Source organism: Perca flavescens, chromosome 19, assembly GCF_004354835.1.
Source record: "Perca flavescens isolate YP-PL-M2 chromosome 19, PFLA_1.0, whole genome shotgun sequence".
NCBI lineage: Eukaryota > Metazoa > Chordata > Actinopteri > Perciformes > Percidae > Perca > Perca flavescens.
Genome location: NC_041349.1, coordinates 15,749,730 through 15,772,512, shown reverse-complemented (window position 1 = coordinate 15,772,512; position 22,783 = coordinate 15,749,730). Strand labels below are relative to the sequence as shown.

The 22,783-nt window shown below is 40.5% G+C and overlaps 1 protein-coding gene across 1 annotated transcript in view; it reads left to right on the top strand.

The window, feature by feature from the left end:
- Nucleotides 1–24: 24 nt before the first annotated feature.
- capn1 (calpain 1) overlaps nucleotides 25–22,783 on the top strand; it is a 33,094-nt gene continuing 10,335 nt past the window's right edge. The window contains exons 1-9 of the mRNA XM_028563785.1: nucleotides 25–247; nucleotides 3,880–3,980; nucleotides 4,288–4,603; nucleotides 7,806–7,875; nucleotides 10,650–10,768; nucleotides 19,179–19,312; nucleotides 20,397–20,565; nucleotides 22,255–22,338; nucleotides 22,645–22,730. Coding sequence (XP_028419586.1) covers nucleotides 4,349–4,603; nucleotides 7,806–7,875; nucleotides 10,650–10,768; nucleotides 19,179–19,312; nucleotides 20,397–20,565; nucleotides 22,255–22,338; nucleotides 22,645–22,730 — 917 coding nt within the window. The 5' untranslated portion in view covers nucleotides 25–247; nucleotides 3,880–3,980; nucleotides 4,288–4,348. The remainder of the gene's footprint in view (nucleotides 248–3,879; nucleotides 3,981–4,287; nucleotides 4,604–7,805; nucleotides 7,876–10,649; nucleotides 10,769–19,178; nucleotides 19,313–20,396; nucleotides 20,566–22,254; nucleotides 22,339–22,644; nucleotides 22,731–22,783) is intronic.

Here is a 22,783-nt window from a genome sequence, read left to right as displayed (position 1 = left end):
ACATGAAAGCAGAGTGTAGCTTAACCCTCCCTTTCAGTTGTGTGGTTTGTGACTAGCGTACATTGCGCAGACGCAGTCGGAAGGTGCCCATCAGCTCCCATAGATCAGAACAGAGGGAGCAGGGCGTTCCTAAATAATATGCGCTGTTAGGGCTGAACCTACACTAAACATGGAGAGGAAGCCAAGTTTCATATTGAATGTTTAAGTAACATTGCATTGCATTTTAACGGAAACATCCGGCTGCAAGGTAAATATATAATTCCTTCATCAACACTGATTTCACTGTATGTCTAGTTGTGTCGCGCTGCAGGAAGATAACATGCTGTTAACTTTCTAGTCTGAACTTTTTTTTTATATGAGATTCAAGTTTATGGGTCGTGTTGTGAAAACTGGAACCAAAATCGTGTAATGCCAACTCCGATCGCAGTCGCTTACAACTTTCGCGACACCATAAAACCACGAAATCTGCAAATGCTGCGGGATAAGTTGCCCAAAATCTGTTATTGCTGCCGTTTTTTCTGCTCATTGTACGGATACCATTTTTGATGATAGTGATGTGAAACGTAAAAGGTCGCCAGGTTGATCAACTTGAAAAAAGTGGCAGTATGGCAGCGGAACACTGTATCTCCACTCAGGGACCGCACCTACTATCAGGACTAGTCTCTGTGTGAGCCATGCACGAGGATATGCCCTATAAATGCCTGCTATTCACTATAATTAAACCACTCATAGAAGAATAAGTGTAATCTACATACACTGCTTGTTTTTACGTGTGTGTGAAGCCAATTTTTTTACATCCTGCTTTGATAAAGATCACTTCAAGAATCAGCATTTATTCTCCCGATTGGACACTGTACGTGTCTAGTTTCTCAGGTCTATTTTATTTATGGCTTTAAAGCAAACACTTTGGATATTTCATTTCACAGTGTTTGGAATATGAACCCTGCATACAGAAATACACCAGAGGTCAGAATGCTTACTCACACCTCAAACACTGGACCTCACACACCCACAGGGCACAGGCATAGTTACAAGTAGCATGTATTTAAGCAGTGTGTTTTCCTCTCGGTGTGTGAGGAGGAAACCACTGGCACATTAGACTCAGACACACATTAGCAGAAAAGCAGCGGTGAGACATAGCTACTACTGACTGTTGGTATTGGTTTCAAAATCCTTGTGTGACTGTCAGGGGTGTAGCACAACATTCTGGACCCTGTACACAGGCATCCTGTATGGGCCCCTCCCCGCATCCACTATTTATTCTAGTATCTAGGCCTCCTTCTCACAATAGGGCCCTGTATACTTAGTCCCCCTTTTTTCCCCAATCTGAAGCTCCTCATGTGACCCCTGAGTGTCCCATGTTTTTAGGTTAGCTGCATGACCCATACGCCATACCCTTTCTAAAATTGTATAATAACAGCAAATAATAACACAATATGTATGAAACCTAATGCAATTCATTTCATGGTGTGTTATGGAGGAGCTATCATGCTGATGCCTTTGGTGTTATTTCAAGTTCAAGTTCAAGCTACTTCATTTATACCCAGAGGTAGATTTTGTTTGCAGTAGAGTCACACATCCTCACATTATCGCACATCATCAGAAAAGTTCTTATCCGTCCAGAATAAGATAATACATAAACCTACATAAAAGACGAGTAAACACTTGTGCAAAATATAGCTATAACTTGTTGCTTTCAATACACGCCTATAACGTAACACATAAACACACTATGTTAGTTTTAGTTCAAGCATATATCCTCATCTATTTGAATAAGCTGTAGCAGAGAATATGTTTCTGTATTGTTATCCAGCTCCATGTTATTAGACATAGTGGTGGCTTTGGTCTGGACATGAAATCTGGACATGAAATCTACCGCTTGTCATGTCTCATAGATGTCACTACCTGCACTGAGGTGGAGGATATCTGTGTGTGTGTGTGTGTATGTATGTGTGTAAGGGGGTAAGTGTATCTCACATGTGAGGGGAATGAAATATTCACTACAGCCAGATTGAACGTTGGGCAGAGTGTGCCCTGATAACATGCGGCAGAGGGGAAAAAAAGTACACTGTACACTGGCATTCCATTAGCCACTTTTCGATCTTGACGTTACGGCATTTTTGGCCTGTGTGAGTAACTTTGGGTTCAACATTGGGGCGGCAGAGATCTCCACTTTTGAGCAAAATTTAAATTTTGAGCATACACAACAAACACTTGATTTTTTGCATTCTGTTGACTTTTTCTGCAACAATGTGTGCCCTTTTTTGCATGAATTCATGGTGCAAATGTCTTTTAATTATGTAAAGGAAATTATTATTATTATTATTAACTGGGGTGGTTGCACTGGCCAGTTTTTATTATTGGGGGGATTGTAACCCATCCGCCCTGTAAATTACGTGTGTGTGTGTGTGTGTGTGTGTGTGTGTGTGTGTGTGTGTGTGTGTGTGTGTGTGGAGCAGGATTTGGGTATGAATAAATTATTCTATTTAATGTTAAAATATGGATTTTTATTGATATATATTATTCATGTAATTTTCATTTTCACGGGAAAAACGGCTGAAATGGCAACTTTCATTGATGATAGAAACATTTCGGTCAGTGCTATTAGTAATAGCAAAAGTGTTTCTTGTGGTTTTAGTAATAGCACTAGTAAAAATGCTAGATTAGTAGAAATAAGTAGTTTTAGATATGGAAGTAGGATAGCACTAGCAGTGGTAGTTCTAGTAACGTTATTTCTAGCTAGCTAACGTACAGCTGCTAGCACTATACTAGCCAGCTGTAGCTCTAGTAACATTAGTCTTGTAAGGTTAGCAATAATAATAATTGCAGTACTATTGTAAGTGGCAACGTTGGTAGTAGTTGTAGTACTACCCTTGCTAGCAGCAGCAGTTGTGGATAACAATTCTTCACAGTCTGTAAAAATTGGACCTGTAAACCTGGTGTTGTAGCTACATTGTGTTCTTTGGCTCTCTTAGCAGGGATATTTTTCAGCTAATGTTAGTGAACTGGGATGTTTTCAATGGGTGTGGTTCACAGAGAGCAGTGGAAACTAACTGTGGTCCTCTGAGCCAATAAGAGCCAAACTCTTTGACTGACAGCTGAGTCTTTAAACAGGAAGAGTGTTTTGGATAGTGGAGAGTTGAGGTGGTAAAAAAAAGACGGTGCTCAAAGAACTAAAAAAGGGAGAGATGTTGAAAACAAACCATCTGTTTATTTGTCTTAGAAAGAAATAAAAACACCGTAAGATGCAAAGCAAGGATGACAAAAACAGACAAACTAAAATGAACTGTTTCAGAAGCTCCTGTTCTGTCAGGAGCTTTGCTGGCCCTAATTACAGTTTACACTTCCTCCTCCCTGTCTCTGCTTAATTAAAAAGTTGGAGAAAGCTTTTCCTTGTTCTGGGCCTGGTGCTGCCTTCATTGTGTATCAAGAATCACACCTAACTGCACTCTCTATTAGCCCTGTGTACAATAAACACACACACACACACACACACACACACACACACACACACACACACACACACACACACACACACACACACACACACACACACACACACACACACACACACAGCCATTGTGAGCAATCAAATAGACAGGTGCAAAACTGATTGGGTACATTTTGAAATTTAGTTTAGGTCACAAAGTAGCAGGGCGGGCCTGTTGTGACTAATCCCTTTTCTATGCAGAACGAGCATGTGTGTTTATGGTCGACTGAAAATAAATAGGCAGGGCTCATTTGTCTTTAAACCTTCAATGTATAGAGGGTGTACATGGCTGCTGCAATTGTCTGTTTTGCTCACAGAGCTATGTATGGACTTGCATCTCTGCATACAGTCTCAGTTCAGTATCTCATTTTTAACTTAATTTCTTTTAGAGTGTAGCTGCTGGTTGGACAAGGAAGGACTGAGGCCTGCACCCCTGTTGGCTGTTGAAAACAAACTGTGATTGGTGCTCACTGGGACGTCTGCCTTCGCTGTGAGTAGGACATCTCTCTCCAGAGTCTGTAAAGCTTCTGTATTTTGAGCCCCTACACTTGTAATTGTTATTGCTTTCAAAGTATCCAGCTACGGCAGAACCACAAGTGCCGCAACCAAGCAGCAGCCTGGTCAATATTTTATAGCTTCTTAATGGCCACTGATTTTTCATTCTGATTTATAATTGAGCCTTGAAGCCATTACCACCTTATATCAAATTTACATCAAAACTGCTGCAGTGCTTTAAATCAAAACTGTAGCCACAGTTGCCTCACTACTTATTGACACATCTTTACATCTTATTGTAGTTCCACACGTACAACATTACAGCTGACAGCGTGACCCCACAGTTAACTCCACAAACTCAGGATGGAGGAGCCCATTTTTGCGACAGGCATGGCTGCCAAGCTGAGGAGCCAGTGGGATCGTAATGACGGTCTGGGACAGAATCACATGGCTGTGAAGTTTCTGGGTCAGGACTACGAGAGTCTGAAAGCCCAATGCCTCCAGAATCGGAAGCTGTTTGAGGATACTTTGTTCCCTTGTGTCGCATCTTCTCTGGGATTCAAGGAGCTCGGCCCCAATTCTGCCAAGACCTACGGAGTGCGCTGGATGAGGCCCACGGTGAGACTTATTTTGCTGAAAATGTACCTTAGCTTGGATGTTATTATTAATTCTGGGAATTATTATTAATTTTGTGAATTACACAAATGGAGTCACACAAATATAAATTTAGTTAATAAAGCTGTTCATTATCAAATGATTAACATTTCACTCTAAAATCTTCATCAAAGTTTGGAGGACCATCAGACAGGTTTCATCTTAGCCTTCTCCCCAACTGTTGACATCAATTTAACAAGAAGCTCCAAGAGAGCATGCTAAATAAACCTTGCAGTAACTGGAACAGTCTTCTGTCAAAGCATAGATAAGAAGTGCATTGCCAGTGAGGAAAACATTGGAGATAATCTGGTAAATATTGAAATTTTAGTGTAATCTTTGGCTACGAAACACGCTTATACTCTTGCTATGGGACCATTTTTTAATTTATTTTTTTAAGATTATTTTTTTGGCATTTTAGGCCTTTATTTTTTGACAGGACAGCTTATAGACATGAAAGGGGAGAGAGAGAAAGAGATGGGTGGGGGGGGGGGGGGGGGGAAATTACATGCAGCAAAGGGCCGCAGGTCGGAACTGAACCCAGCGCCGCTGCGTTGAGGACTAAGCCTTTGTATATGGGTGCACGCTCTACCAGGTGAGCTACCCAGGCGCCCACCATTTTTCTATCTTTTAGCCATTTTATTAAATACCTGATATATATCATTTTAAACCTTTTTACAAAGCACACCACATATTTTTTAGAATTTAAAAAACATTTTCATACTAGCTCGTTTCAACTCATGTTGGTATAAAACGTGACACTTAACATTTCTATTAAAACGATTATTTAGTCATTTTTTTGTCAAAGTTATATTATCTTTGTTTGTTAACACATCTACCCCTGCTTCATTAGAAGCCTTCCCAGTTGTTGTGCTGTTGGAAAGCTCTTATATGTGACAGTTGAGAGACCAAACATGCAACCTTTTTAATGCATGTATGTGATTTATTTCACAACATTTACTTCTTGGTCGGTATAGCGTGTATGTCGGCATTCAACCAGCACCTGGAACACCTAAAAACAATCCACATTTTAAACTGCTTTACCATACATTGATAACATGACATTCATACCAAAGCAATGTTTGAGTAGACCTGACAAAACACTGCTGTTACCCTAAATAATGTAATGGTATTCTGTCAACTGTCATGAAATAATGTAATTATTGTAATAATGAACTGTACAGTACATGTGATTTTGAAGGGCATAAGCAAAAACATGCAAAAAAACAGGTATGGTCCTTTAACTTTAAGTGTTTGGGAGAAAGCTGAGAAGGAACTATAGACACTAACTTTCTATTATGTTTGATGATCCTATGAAATATATCCGACACTGACTGATTATTTCAGGAGCGAGCAGATAATGACTGAATATCCATTCTGTTTAAGCTTTTTTATTACCTGCTCTAATATTTTTCCTCACAGACATGAATTTCATCTATTGCTTGGCAACTAAACTTTTTGTCAGGAGTGGTGGTCAATATCATTTTAATGTTCCTACAACACTAATCAGGACTTTGCAAGTGTCTTTAGAGAGGTTTCTTCTTCTTCTTCTTCTTGTTTTCTTCTATCCGTCCATGTATCTCCCTAAACCTCCAATCCTTCCCTGCTTGCTTGTCTCTGTGGTTCTTCCTCTCCCTGGCTCTCCTCACTGCGCTCACTACATTATAATTACATCAGGGTGCTCACTGTAGCTAAATATTAGACCAGAGAATTAAGTGGGACTGTCTTCATTCGTTTTTATCAAGGCAGCCCTTGCTCTCATCACTGTTTGATTTGCACATGCCGTGACAGGTTGCTGCTGTCAGTCCCGTAATAGAGCAGCAAGCAGAGAGCGTGGTCTTAAAAGCCCCCGGGGTCGTGATCGTGAGCGTGACTGCAGCATGTTAGCTCCTCTTGCAGCTTCCATTTGAGTGTGTGAGAGCCACTGTGGTAACATGTTTCCTGTTGTGTGTCAGTCCGCTCTAATGCTTTCTGGGGTCTCATTTGTCCCAAAAAGTCTGATGTTTTATAATACATGTGCATGGCCTGAACCACAGGATCTGTAATATGTACCATGCATAAGACGGTTCATGGTGTTTCCCCAAAAATCTGTGCTTTGTGTGAGCCTGAAAAGAGAATTTAAGCCTGTGTGTGTGTGTGTGGAGCAGGAGGGGGCGCAAGAGAATAAATTAAATATTTCTTTTTAGAGCTTCATGTGGAGTTTCTCACGCTCAACATGCCGTCAAAGAGGGTTTACAGAGCATGAAGTACTGTATTGTATCGGGAGCTAAGACGTGAACACTAGAATGCAACATATCTTTCCTGAAATGTTTATTTCGTGATCTCTGCTGGTCCTTAAATAGTCTGGTTTTCATTTTAGCTCTGCGATTTTAAAGGGGCAGCATTGTAGCTTAAAACAAGGGTTAATGGATTATCAGAATTGTTGCCATTTAATTATCTGTCAATCAACTAATAATATACTACTACTACTTCTACTACTACTACTACTACTACTACTACTACTACTACTACTACTACTACTACTACTACTACTAATAATAATAATAATAATAATAATAATAATAATAATAATTATTATATTTGTGTGCTGAGATTGATTTTTGTTTTGTTAAGAACGGAGATAGCTTTGGGATGTTAGCACAAACACTAGAAACAAAAGCAAGAAGCTAGCCTAGCTAAGTCAAACATTAGAAAACACACCCTTGAACAACTTCAAAGCTTGTATAGTATCGTATACAGTACTGTATGTGTTGTATTCTATATATAATTACTTATACTTATTTTTTTTAAATGATTTAATGTAGTCTTATCTCATCTTGTGAAGGGCCTGTTGCATGAGTGGAATATGGTCTCAAAAAATATATAAACTGCAGTTCTCCTTCAAAAACAATCCAAGGCACACTGTAGGGTTTGTACAAAATTAAAATGTCTTTATTATACAATATAATAAAGACATGTATTTAAAATGATCAATGTGTCACGACAGACTGAGATAGGTCTTTTTGTAGAGTCAGGTTTAAATGTATTATTGTGTCAGAAAACAATCTTAAGGGATATTTTAACTGGCAATGTAAAGGTTTCCAAATTTCTTTTGATGTGTTGAAACCTGTACAAACCCAGCATGTGAACCGTGTCAATAATTTGTTTGTTGTGTTTGTACACTTGACAGGAGTTCTGCAAACGTCCCGAGTTCATCGTAGGTGGAGCCACTCGCACAGACATCTGTCAGGGATCTTTGGGTTAGTCCAACCCCGAGAGTTCTTATCAGTTTCACTGTTACTACTGCAAGATCAAAGTATTACAGGACAGGAGAGGAGAGACTTGCCAGAGCTTGCCAGGTTGCAATCTCAAGTTTAACTATCTGGATGTAGGACATTATTACGCAAAGCTTCCCTCTCCCTCTGAATATTTCTACGGAAGATTATTCCTACCATTAACCTGCTCCCATTGCATACATAATGAGAATCATCCCTAATGTGTCAGTCTTTAGCTGTAAATAAAGACTGAACTCTTTCTTAAGTCAAATGCCAGATTAAAAAAGTCAACAGTGCAAACTGAATGAGGAGTGATGGATAGAGATGGACAGCCTGAGAGAAACAGAGGAGGGTTCACAGTCAATTCAGCAGAACCAGTAACAGTTTATTGCCTGAGATGTTTCTTGCTCGACACAGAGCTGCATCTATAATTCATGCTTTGTTTCTCTGCCTCACATCTGTAAACAAGGCCACCGTCCCTCTGTTGCGGTAGCTCTGGCAGTGCAAGAAGTAACTTTCCCATTTTATCCTTAAAAATGCAATTCTATACCCAACCTCCCTCTCACTCTCAGAGGAGCAGCTGAATTGCAAAACAATAAACTCAAAAATGATGAGCCAGAAAACATGATGCTTCACTTTGTTTTACAGCCCAAATGCACCATGACTAAGAAGTCTTAATCTGAATGCTACAGGGTTATCTGTTTAGACTGTTCTCATTCGCTGTCCTACTTAAATTTACAAAAAGTAATGCACTATAATTCCTCTATAACCAACATAACCGTGAGCCATGACATGCAGGGCTGCTTCTAAAGAAAAAGTCATGCGCTGTAGTATAAAGAGTGACAAAAGGCTCATTCGAGATGAGCCAGATCTGCGCAGAATTGATCACCAGCGATCGCCGCCCAATCCATGCTGGTTAGATTTGTGTCCGACTTGATCCCGACTTGCTCTGACGTCACGCACACGTGAAACCAGAAGTCAACTTTGACTTATTTGAACTTACTTTTTTTAAGTAACTTGTTTACTTACCTAATGCCACGTATGTCATTTACGTACTTAATTTACGTACTTAACTAACATACTTATTTTAAGCCAAACTACGACCTTTTCCTAAACTAAAGTAGTTTTGTTGCCTATTTATGTTGTGCACTGCTTGTGCCGGTGCACTGATCGCTCGTGTGCCTGGACATTTGTAGGGTAACAAACAAAAAATTGTGCATACATTTTCAACAGATATCATACGAACCGCTGTATGAAGATACGTTGACCCACCAGATGCTATTAGGGGCTGTTGATGGATTATACAATAAGAATATAAATATGTTAACATAAAATTTAAATCGCCCGTTCCGGTTAAAATTACTTTTTGGTATACAGTAGAAGTACTGTGTATCATTAACCAGCATGAATAGATGCAACACTAGCTAAAATGAACTAGAACGTTTTAAGAAGAGCCATGACTTGAAATTAACATTCAAGATATGATAATAGACCAATCTAAATGTTAAACTACTCCCAGATAACACAACAAAGATCACTGTAAAATCTCAAATCATATGCCACAAGCCTGTATGTGTAGAAAAAGATGGTAAAAACTACAATCAGGGTGTTCCTGTCCTCTAATCAAGAAACTTTTGCAACACATATCATAACAGAAATTGTGGCTCAAACCCACAGTGTAATTCCTTCAAACAACATTGGTGACTTATTGTGGAGCTGTGGTAGTTTTAGTCCAGTGGATCGTGTGCCTCTCCCATTTGCTATAAGGCAAAACTTGTTCAAACATGTTTCATATTGTTGTCTTTACTGAGATGTTAAAAGGAATTCTAGTTTTATGAGTTTCTTTCTCACTGAGCTCTCAGCCAGTCCAGTGGAACAAGTGCCTCTCCCATTTCCTAGAAGGTAAAACTTGTTCAAACGTACCATATTTCAGATTGTTTTGTTTACTGAGATGTTAAGTATGCTTACTAGGACTAGATGTTACAGTCCCTTGATCATTCAGCACAAGCGCTATTGTTGGATTGGGGGATGACCGCCTGGTGCCTCCAATACGACACAACATCAGTTGTGCACCCTGGCCTCATTGGGTGTTTCGGCCTTTTATCACAATACACCCTGACCCGAGACTGTCCCACCGCAGGCTGATCAGACCTGGGTGTGTGTTGCACTGGAGGCTCCATGAGGTCACTTGGCAGCCCATACAGTCTCCTTCCGATTCAGCCAGAGCCGGTGACTGCTTCTTTCGGCAGCAGTTGCAAGGTGTTTGATGGTCTTCCGCTGAGCCTGTCCTCTGATTCCAACCTCCTTTTTAAAAGGAATTCTAGTTTTATGACTTACTTTCTCACTAAGCTTCCAAGTACATTCTGTCTCAGGCAGCGGCATGAATGAATTAGACCTTTATGGAAAACCGTTAGGAACTAGCTCTAGCTCTCTGTTAATATGGTAATGGATCTAGAGGGAGTCTTCTTAATTGGAAATGAGTGTCCAACACCTAAACAACCTGCTGTTATTCTTGTTAACATTCAAATCTATTATAGTAGTTTTGGGCATTCAGGGCTGATACCGTGTAATACAACTGTGTGTGTGTGTGTGTGTGTGTGTGTGTGTGTGTGTGTGTGTGTGTGTGTGTGTGTGTGTGTGTGTGTGTGTGTGTGTGTGTGTGTGTGTGTGTGTGTGTGTGTGTGTGTGTGTGTGTGTGTGTGTGTGTGTGTGTGTGTGTGTGTGTGTGTGTGTGTGTGTGTGTGTGTGTCCGTCCTTAGGTGACTGCTGGCTGCTGGCAGCCATCGCCTCGCTGACCTTAAACGACAACCTCCTCCACAGAGTGGTTCCTCACGGACAGAGCTTCCAGCAGGACTATGCCGGCATCTTTCACTTCCAGGTAACAACAGCTTCACTCCCTGCATTTACACATGTCTAAGGACAGAACACAGCTCCCCACTGGCTACTCTTCTCTAGCAGCTGGCCATCTAAAGACTTCACAGGCTAAACTCAACCTGAACCGACGTGTTAACCGTTATCATGTCTCTATGGGTATGACATTTTATTTCCTGACCATTTAAGAATCTCAAAAGTGTTTTTCCAAACAGTTTTCAATATTACTGCCACTAGCATTTTATGCAACATACAGTATGTGCAGGGTCTGCTGCTTTAAGTACAGCAGAGATAAAAGCCATTTGAATGCAGACTAGAATAACCCTTTACATGAGCTGCTGAACACAATTACTGTATTTTTGTCAAACCCTCAACTGAAGACACATTGTATCAAGTATTTGCCTGCAATTGTGTGGAAGTCTGAACATTTGGATTCAGGGGCATGCACTACTGTGTCAGCTCACTTAATTTGATGTGTTTCTGCCTCAACCCCTTCCTGTTGTGTAATTTCCTGTAAGGTGCGCCACTGGTGGTGAAATCAAGATCAAAGTTAGTTTTCATTGGTTCAAATCAAAGTAGAAAAGTTTATTTTGTTGCATTTTTGTATGTACTGTAGTTGTGTTTGGCTTCTGGCTGATTCATCACAGGCAAAGTAACGTCTATTCACCTGGTTTTGTTGATGTCTCGCTGTGGTTAGATGCGTGATGTCATTTCTGTTGTGAAACTGGGTCACAGGAAGATCGGTCCATGCTATCGTTGTTAATTACTTTCCCATTATTTATACTTTTGTTTGTTTTTGGTAAGAAACATAGAGCAGTTTGAATACAGTTGCAGGCCACTAAGCTAAGGTGACCAGATTTCTGAGACAATTTCTGGGGACATTTTCAGCTCAAAAGTGTAAATACCTCTAAAACATGTAATGTTTTTATCTTTGTAAAACTTAAAACGGGGACACTAAAGCTGCACTGGGGCAGCTCTAAAATGTTGTCTGTTTTAACGTTTGAATGCATCAATCTGGTGCACTTTGAAAAGAAATTCAGAGGTTAGACTTGATTATTCTTATCTATGGATGGAAATATTTGTGCTGTAGCCTGAACTATTTTGCACTTCAGAATTTTAACCATGCACACACAGGTTGAATAGTCTTTAAGTTCAATGTTAATTTTCTCTCAAACCATTTATCACAGCAACTGGCTCTAATATCATTGGAAAGCTTAGATTCTGGTTGAGGTGGTTGTGCCATACTCACGGGCTGAGTCTCTATCTGTCCGAGGGAGAGCAGGAGTGCTGTTGGGAAGAAGTTGGTAATTTCATGGCGCAGATTAACACTTTTGCATGCACTATATCCGTGTCACATTCTCATTAGGGGCTGATCCCCCTAAAGGTCTGATCCTAGAATCGCCCCTGCTGCTACTTTATAAGTACTCCACTACACCTCAGAGGGAAATGTTGTAATGTTTACTGCACTACATTTATCTGACAGATTTTGCTTTGTTGCTTCACGCTGGGCTTGTTTCTGCAACAGCTCATTGAGTATTGGATACAACTAAAACTATTGAGGAAATATTTTCCTTTGACATTGGTCCAGTATTAAACAAGATCAATGCAGTCGGCAACGGCGAAACAAGTTCAAATGTAAGTTAATAGGACAATTGTCCAGCTTGTATTTACGTTCATGAAAGTGCTTGTTTTGCCACTGACAGGCTCAGATTAATATTCTAAGGGCTAGATTTATCAAGCCGTTTGCGCCTGTTTCCAGGCGCTAATTGGTCGCAAAGACGGACGTAACCGATGTGGGCTATTTACAAACAGGGCGCACTTGGGTAAAATCGCAGATTGTCTGCCACATGAGCGAGAAGAGACAAGTTGCGCTTTCAATATGCGTTCGTGGGAGGGTCGTGGGGAAAGTGGGAGTTCCACCCAAAAAGGTGGGAGGATAAGCGCAAAGTGCGCCTAATTATATATTCCGTGGTATTTACAAAGACTGTCAGTAAGAGCGCGTCTCTATTCTATGGGGAAATTCTCCGCCTCTTAAAAGCAGGTCTGAACCAGCCGCAATCGAGTTTCCTCGTAGACCTTTATGCCGCTGGTGAAATGGCAACAGTAATTTGAGCAAGACGAAGACATAGGCGAGGCTGAAAATATTTTTAACATAAGAATCACACTTTGTCAGTGAACACAACATCATTTAGCGTTACAGATCAAGCAGCCATGCAATATTAGAGTTACTGGAAGAAATCAAAGATGAAATTGAATCTCCCACTCAGCGTTCACATTCCATTCCAGCAGTTGTTAAACTCCTCGCTACATTACAAATATTGGCAGCAGGATCTTTTCAAACAGTCATAGCATCAGCAGTGGGAATATCGCAGTCTGCACTCAGCCATATTCATAGAACAAGTACCGCTTTGCTACAGCGCAATTTACGGTATAGTGGGCGGAGAAAGACGCTGTTTGCCTGATGGGTGTCAGGGTTGATAAATACTACGCAAAATGTGGAAGCATAGCGTGCGCTATTACCGAACTCGCATAAACAGACGCAGCGCAAACTGCGCTAGTGTTAGTAAATCTAGCCCTAAGTGTCTGACAACATTATGGAAATAATTTCTAAGGAGGTTGATCTTTCTGTTAGAGTAAGATCCTTTTTTTAAACGGTTTAGCGAAATCGCGTTCGCTAAACCCACCAGACTCCATGTGAATAAACAGTCATTTTAGCATCGTCAGATATGGATATTCTAGAACATCTCAGTTTGAGCTCTGAGCAGCGCTTGCTCTGGCTATACGTTTGGTCAATGTTTTCTTTCTTTCATTCCAATTTCGGGTCGGTCAGTCACAGTGAAAACCGGGGACATTTCCGGGGACAGCGCCAGCCGGGACAGGTCATCAAAACCGGGGACTGTCCCTGGAAACCGGGGACGTCTGGTCACCCTACACTAAGCAGCTCTCACTGTATGTAAAATAGTACTGAAATGATAGGTTGATTGGCAACTCGATAAATGATTGTAAGTAATCGCTTTCTCCTTTATGGATTTCTTGCTTTTCTTCATCTCATTTAATTCTAAACCTTATCCAATTTTTCCATTTATTTTGACAAAATAAGTATTTGCAAGATGACACTGAGACTATATTAATTAAAAAATGATTTATGATCTGCAGTTATGAGTATGTTTCTTGCTCAGTGGTAATTAATATATTGAACCAGTGAGTCAGTGAATAGTTTGTTATTCACTCTCTCCAGAATATCCCAGAAAGAATAAGGAATTAAACAGAAAATGTTCGTCTCATAATCTCCTCTTTTCACTCTTTACACTCTTCACTCGTTATTCCTCACTCAGTCATCTGAGATAACTAACTTCTTAGATCCACACCCATTATTATAATGCAAGTGTGACAATTACAAAGTAAATAGACATAAACTGGAGTATTTGAGTCACAGTCAAACAGGCTTAAGCACACACTCCTAGAGTGACCAACACCCATTTCTTTATCACGCATAAAATTTCTGTCTGTCACATCTATTCAAAAAACAACTTTTGGTAGTACACTGATGTGTATAATGTAACTCAGTATCACCTCTCCTTCCTTAAGGACCAGTCTTGCTGCTTTGTGGCTTTGATAGAAAATCTTGGTTCTATTTATTCTATCTCTATGGTGCTGGCAGAATGCTGGGCCTTATCAGCTGAACTTTGCTTTTCACACAAAATACTCCAGACACATGCACACATGCAAAAACGCATGCAAATTTGAGACCGTACAATAGCTGCTGCACGCTGAAGCAGTGATACAGGTGTTGGCCTTATCACAAACCCTTTTGTGCTGCAGTGAGTGAGCAGGTAAACAACACATGCATTCAGTCCAATATTGGGTAGGAAAATCTTTGCAGCAGTGTTTTCTAATTATGAGAAGCTCAATTTGAATGTAGTATATTTTAGGACAAAAATTAATGATATTGGAAAGTACCTGCATACTGGAATCATTAACGTTTACTGGCAGAACAGGTCTGCATGAGGAAGTAATCCCACTGAGGTCTTGTGGATGTACACGTGACTACACTTGCCGTATATTATAGCCCATCTTTGTAGTTAATGTATTTGAAAGCTACATTTTTGATTATATACTGTAGAAATAACTCGTTTTGCCTCTAGTGATGGCCAACTCTTTAATATAGTGTGAAATATAAATGTACACTTTTTCCACTTCAGTTCATCACTGTTAGTGGTACTTGAACCTAATGAACAAATTCCTGGGGCTGTACTTTGAGATTAATGCTAACATAACCCACATGTTAAATGCTGATGAAGCCTGACAAGCTTATGATTTTGTTGATTGTGGTTGCTTTGATAATAATAATTTATACTTTATCAACCCGCAAGGGAAATTACAATGTTTTCACTCTGGTGCTAGAACACCCAATACACACAGGCCTGAAATACACACACACGGGGTCCGGTGAGCACCTTAGCACTGCCCAGGAGGTGAACCACCACCACCAACATACTTTGGTCCATATGAGGACTTAAAACAGCAACCCTATGGTTCCTAACCGAACTCCCTACAGACTGAGCTACTGCCACCGCAAAACAGAATGGCCTTTTTTAGGTCAGTCACTAGTAGTAGTAGTAGTAGTAGTAGTAGTAGTAGTAGTAGTAGTAGTAGTAGTAGTAGTAGTAGTTTAAGTATTAAGGACTTAAGATGAAATGATAAGCAGATTACAGCATGTCAACTCAAACTAATTTGTTGTTATCCTAGAGGGATTACCTGTGATTATTAGGGCTGCCACCTCTTAGTCGATTAGTTGACTAATTGGTCGTTTTGGTCTTAGTCGACTAAGATTTCTTTAGTCGATTAGTCATTTTTTATGCTTATTCATGCTTAATTACTTATTTCCAAGAAACCTCTGAGCACATTTATGGTAAACACAAAATTTAAAGTGGTGCTTTTGCAGGATTAATTGTGGAGAAACTCAGTTTTACAGATGGTTAATTAACTACATTTATATTGTGCTTTTCTAGGCTTAACCACCTCTCAAACCGCACAGCTCTGTCAATTAAATCAACTAATCGATTAGTCGACAAAATCCTATAAGTGTTAGTCGACTAAGAATTTCTTTAGTCGAGGACAGCCCTAGTGATTATGCAATATGCAGTAGTGCTAGGAATAAGAAAAGCACTTAGTCTGTTTTTACTTATTGTTACTATTCTATTTTGTTCTATTTGATAATGAAGTCAGGAAGAGCTGTCGACGAGTGTATCTGTCTGTGTGTCTATGATCTGACGTGCCTCATTACTTGAGTGCTCTAATCTTACACAGGCATGTCTCTGGTGCTTTCATCAGCTCGACTGCAAAGCAGGAGCAACTGTGAACCTCCTTGCCAAAATGTGTAGCTAAGCAGCCTCTCATGTTCCTCTCATGTTCCTCTCATGTTCCTCTCATGTTCCTCTCATGTTCCTCTCATGTTCTCACAAAACAGCTGCAGAAAACAGTGAGAGAAAATTTGAAACTGATTTTAATATTTGCCATCTCAACCTGCTTTGTCACAGAGCTGAGTTGGCTGCCCTCTCTTGATGCAGTTAGGGTTTTTCCAACCAGACTGTCGGCCTGCCTGGTGTTGAGAGAGAGAGAGAGAGAGAGAGAGAGAGAGAGAGAGAGAGAGAGAGAGAGAGAGAGAGAGAGAGAGAGAGAGAGAGAGAGAGAGAGAGAGAGAGAGAGAGAGAGAGAGAGAGAGAGAGAGAGAGAGAGAGAGAGAGAGAGAGATGAGAACAAGGAAGTGTTTCTGAAGACAAAGATTTGAACATTTCCAGGGCTGCAGCGCTGACTCATCTGTTATCAATGGATCAATAAAACACACACACAAACACACACACACACACACACACACACACACACACACACACACACACACACACACACACACACACAGCACCAATTTCTACATCTGCTGGGGATGGTGTCTCAGTTACAGTGAAGTCAGCAAAGGGGAAGCCAGTCTTTGGCCAGTCTTTTTTCACTGATTCCCAGAGACTGTGTTCATTCTTATGTACAATGGTTGTTCTCCATACACACACACACACACACACACACACACACACACACACACACACATATACATACTTATTCTCACTGCTAGAATGAGGGGAAATAATTCTTTAATTTGCTCTAAAGGCTTGTAAATGCATGCATGTTTAATGTGCATGAAATGGCTCGTAAATACATATGGATGCTTTCCATTTGGTAGTGTAAGAGTTGCCCTGCTTTCATCATCTTCTTTTTCTATTATGTCTATGAGTGTTTGTTTCAGCCTATCTTCATTGTGTTTGTATTGCAGACAATAAACGTTTCCATTACTTGCAGTTTTTAAATTATTCTTCTCTGCCCGAGTTTCCATGCTCTGTTCCCTTTTGTGTGCTGTCAAGTCTTCCAGGGATTCCCTTTGAATTAGTTTCGATCCTTTAAGCCTCTGGATAAATTACCCAGACCATGATGAGTCATCCCAAAATGTAATTATGAGTGCTGCTGGCAGTGGGAATAATTGTAGAAGGGCACGGAAAGAGGGAGTCTGTGCAAACGAGCGAGGCAGGCAAACAAAAGGAGAGTGAGAATAAATTATAAACTAGGTAATCTCAGTCGGAAAGAAATGAAACTTAACTGGGGCAGAATCTTTTATCATTTTCTTACTATAGCACACATTTCATAGTGCAAGTCTGAACTGTCCGTTGAATTGTATCGAGGATTTCTCACGCTTCAAGGCCGGCTAACTGCAAGTCATGACACAGATGTGGTAAACGAATTTCCCAAAGTGGGGCTGGGTGTTGCTCCCACATTGCTGTGAGATAAACGCACAGCAGTGTCAGTGCGAAAGAGTAAAATGAAGAAGTGTGTGTCTGCTAGGGTTAAGCCTGTGTGTGTGTGTGTGCGTGTGCTTTGTGTTGTCTTCAGTCAGCTGTGTTGTGACACAGCTCCTCCCAGAGGTGGATTCAGCTCTGTGGTGCATGCAGAATTCATCCATCCGTCTGTCTTCCAGCTGTACACACACATGCTGACATGAAGTGCAATCTGTAAATTCACATATGCATGCACACACCCGCCAGCTGTAGTTTTTTATTTGCTTGTTATGACAATCCTGCAATTTCCTTCCTCCTCTTTCTCCGTTCTACAAACCTAATGACTTTGACAAGGAAATATTTCTTTCACAACACTGTATTACTCTGTGTGCACTTTTTTTGCATGAGGTGTATTACTTGTATTACTCACCACGACTCAAGGTTTCTGAAGGATGTCTACCGGTATAACCAGTTCTCAGTTTGCTCTTTGTGTTTTCTGCACTTGCACACTTTTGTAGCTAAAAGACTAAAGCTAAAAGACAGGACTTATGCTGCACACTGTCACAGACCATCCATTTTAGACTATTTTAAAATGCCTCAGTCTTTGGCTGTCAAAAACAGCTTAGTGTGGCCAAAAGAGAGGGATAATAGGATAAAAAAAAACTTGAATCTTGGTGAAACCTGTAGGAACCCTGCAAGTCATTTTTAAAGTTTTTTTCAAATTTAAAGCATGTTTTTTGGTTGTGTTGCTGAGAAACAGCAGGAGTTGACAATATAAACCCTCCCACTTTTGACTTCAGCTTTTTTCAACCAGTTCTACTTGTAAATGGCCCCTGGCTCCTTCCATTCATCTTTTCATATGTTGTGTTGATCTCTTCTGCTCCCTGCTGGCCAACAGGCACGCAGCCACGTATAAAGGCCAAATGTGCGAAAACAATTCACCCTGCCCTCATTTACCTCTGTTCACCTGCTGCATTGCAAAGCCTTGTTTTGCCTCTTGAAATTAAAATGTCAGATAATGTGTCCTAGGTTCTCATTTGTTATGCATCTGACTGGATATAGTGGATATAGGTTTTCTGGGGCTGAGAGTTGATTTACTTTACCCACAGCAGGTAAACAAGGTGTAGCAAATCACACTTAGTTTGGCTTGTAAACACATGATAACCTGATAAATTAGGCAGCAGCAGCAGAAATAAGACCGGGCTGACATTTCTTAATAAGCCAGACAGAACCGATATGTACAGGAAAATCTTTCCAATGAATGGACTATTCCAAGGTACTAAACTTAAGTATTTCCATTTTCTTATATTTTATAGTTATACTACACTACAGTTCAGAGGTAAATATTGTACTTTTTACTCCACTTCTGTACATGTATTAGTTAATGTGCACCATAAATCTAAATAAAACTCTGTATGTCTCTTGTAATTTAATTCTGGGAGTTTGATGAATAGCTGGGTACCTTCCTGCTGATAATATCTTGTGTCATTTAATCTTCTTCACATACTTTATATCATACTTATAGTTTGTGTTTCTTTATAAACCTTGTCTGTTAGAGTTTTTTAATATTGGAGTATTCTTCTGTCTATCGTGCAGTTCTGGCAGTTTGGCGAGTGGGTGGATGTGGTGATCGATGACCGGCTGCCAGTGAAGGATGGGAAACTGCTTTTTGTCCACTCGGCAGAGGGAACCGAGTTCTGGAGCGCGCTGCTGGAAAAGGCCTACGCTAAGTAAGACTGACAGACATGGGCTGAGTATGATGTATGATGATGTAGTAATGTCACATCATAAAATGCATGATGTTGAGCAATATGTTGTTGTTGCTACACCTTTACCTTTTCAGAATGCCCACATTTAAAATTATTTTTATTCATCAATTAGTTGGTCCCTACATTTGATTTGATTTTAGTGCCTTAATGTGGTCATTACAGCATTGCTGCTGTTGAAGAGAAAGTTCTCTCAGGTCCAATTCAGCAGCTGGATCAGATGAGTTTTATTCACTGGAAAGTGGAGAAAGAAGTTCACAAGAAGCTGTAGGATTTTCTCTCACCACAATAAGTTTTCTTGTCAGGTTTTTATACAAAGTTATAGGAAACAGCAGAATAAACAAGAGCTTTTCTCCCATCCCGGAATGCTGTGTGGACTAGCCAGACCCTCCTCCGCAGCGTTAGGGTTAGGGTTAGGGTGGAGGAGGGTCTGGCTGAAGCGAGACTACTTTGAGGATAAAGTAAACATTCTGTCTTGTTTATACCAGTTAGCAGCTCATATGTATGCTAAATTCACCCTGATATAAACATGTCATAAATAAGGGTCTGCTCAAGTTCTAGGCTAGTCTCAGCTTGCAGTCAGATGATCACAAGCTAAGGCTTATTGAAGACTGTAGGAGAATTCAGAAAATCTTGCGGAGCCATCGAACAACTTCAGACTGCAGCTGCTCCAGTGGGCAGCTGTGTTCTCAGTTGTAAATTTGGTAAGCTGTAAAAAAAATAGTGAAGCAGAGCATTGTTGTGGAAGTGCTTACATGCATGCCAGGTTAAGTGGGCTTCCCAGTTGGAGAGCAGAGAGGAAACGAAAGGAGCGGGATGTAAAAGTTAGATTAATGCATTAATGTTGCTCTGTTCTGAATGTAGGTATATGTTCAAATATGGTAGTGTCACACAGTGTATAAGTGTTGAGAGTACTCTGAACTTTTCCCCCTAGCTACAGTCAGTTATTTTGACTCCATTTAAGGCCTGCTCATATAGGCTACCATATAATTCTCTATATACTCTTTGAACGGTTTTAAATCTTCATTACTCTCCTATCGTGTCCCAGGTTGAACAGCTGTTATGAGGCTCTCTCAGGCGGCAGCACATCCGAGGGCTTTGAGGACTTTACAGGCGGCGTGACGGAGGCGTTCGAGCTGAGAAAAGCCCCGTCTGACCTCTACAGCATCATGAGAAGGGCCATAGACAGAGGATCGCTGCTGGGCTGCTCCATAGACGTCAGTATTGCAACAGTCGTGATTCGTTTTCTTTTGTTAGCTTTGGACAGAGCCAGGCTAGCTGTTTCCCCCTGTTTCCAGTCTTTGTGCAAAGCTCAGCTACTAGTGCTCGTTTATACTGTATTTACCGTACACACATGAGAGTAGTATCAATTTTCTCTTAAAAATAAATAAGCATTTACTGAAAATGTCAAACTATTCCTACCTTCTTTGGGATTGACAGGTAAAAAAGCAATCTGTTTTTCATAGGTTGAAAAGAGATGTAAAAATAATTAAAACAAGTCATCAACTCAGTTTTGATTACCTCCAGCTGGGGTTTACTATAAAAATAGATCACCCTGTTCAGCCTTTTTCAGTCTCAGTGCTCCTCATTGCAATTAACTACTTTCCACCCACTTTTTAAAATCTTAAACTTCAAATATTAAAAACCCTGCAAAGGCACCTGCGCCCATCTGTGTGCCCATAGGCATGCTGGTCTGACAAGGAGGTGTGTTCAGGTGAATTCTTGCCGTATTGCTATCTTGAGGCAGCGGAAAGTGATCGCGCCATTGACCAACAAAAACCTCATGTTACCTCTGTTATTTTAACAGCGCATTAGTAAAATGCGCCTGGGCCATGCACAGCGCGCGCACACTATACCTGTTACACACACAGGGACACACAGCAACTCACAAACATGCAAAAGATTAAAAATGAAAAAATATTACAATGTGAAATAGTATTATGATATGACCTGCTTGCTCGCTTTCACTTCACGCACGAGCAGATCAGTTTCTTCTCCTGAAAATCTCTCCTTCCTGCTTAGCAAATCCGCCATCATAACAGCAATGCGGGAATTGGAGATGACGCTCTGATTGGTTTATTGCATATTACGCCCAAAACACACCTATGAATTAATTAAGACACTAAGTACAACCCTTTTGAACCATGCGCCTGGCGCACGGACACTATTTTCTGCCGTTAAACTAGCAAAAGGGGATTTGTACACGCCCTAAACACACCTGCGCCAGGCGCTTCACGCTCTATGCTTAGATTGTTAAAATAGGGCGTTTGCAGATAAAGGGGATTGAACTATTTTGTCTGTCCTGTTGAAGGTCAGTTTCTTTAATCAGTGCTGCTGCTTAGTTTTAGTTGGAAGAACGGTCAGTCCCGCTGAAAGCATGAAAGAAGACAAATACCAAAGACAAAAAGAGCTTTTTGCACCAGAGATGATGAAATAGTAAAATATTGAGGTTATCAGCAACAAACAGGCGGAATTTCATTAATTTATGCTGTGACAAGGTTTAAATGACAAAGCAGAACATCCCTAAGACCAAAACACTGTAAACTTTACATTTACGGTTTGTTTTAATATTGAAAAAATTAAAGCAAAATGATAAAAGTCATGTCTCCAATTTTGTCTGTTAGCTTTTGAATGTCATTACGTTTGCAGCTGACAACATGTTTCATCTCAATCGGGTCACACATGGCGTGGACTGTGTTTGATGTAGTTCAAACAACCAGTGACAGTCATCTCACTAATGGAGTGTTCACTGTAAAGTTTAAAGAGTGTGTTATGACAGCGACTGTACATGTCACTACCCTCGTGTCATGTGAAGCAGCAGTATGCAGATATTTTCTCACCATCCTCTTGACTTAACCAATGGCGTTGTGGAGGTCGGTGACCTGTGTTTTCGCTCTCGTCCTCAGATCACCGGCTCTGGTGAGATGGAGGCCGTCACGTTTAAGAAGCTGGTGAAGGGACACGCCTACTCTGTGACTGGTGTGGCAGAGGTGAGCGGTGACGAAGCAAATCTCTTGGCCAGAATGGCAGCAAACTAATTTTGCAAAAAACAGATCCAACAATTTCAGAAATACAGTACGGTCTGGCATTGCTGCTTTTACTTAGGCAAATTATTTAAATACCTCATTTAATTCCAATGGTGGAGCTGATTTCTCAATATATTATAGTGTGTTTTACTGTAACAATTAATTTCAGAGTTGCTGACGGTAGATACACATGACCGGGTTAAGGGCCCTTTCTTAAAATGCACTCGTGACAGCAGTAGTGACAAAGTGTGAATGTTTCTTCGCCCTCAGGTAAATTACAGAGGAAGTCCGACCAGGCTGGTTCGCATCAGGAACCCCTGGGGGGAAGTGGAGTGGACCGGAGCCTGGAGCGACAAGTAAAATCTTTTCTAAATTTATTAGAAGGAAATGAGACAAACACATAAGAAAC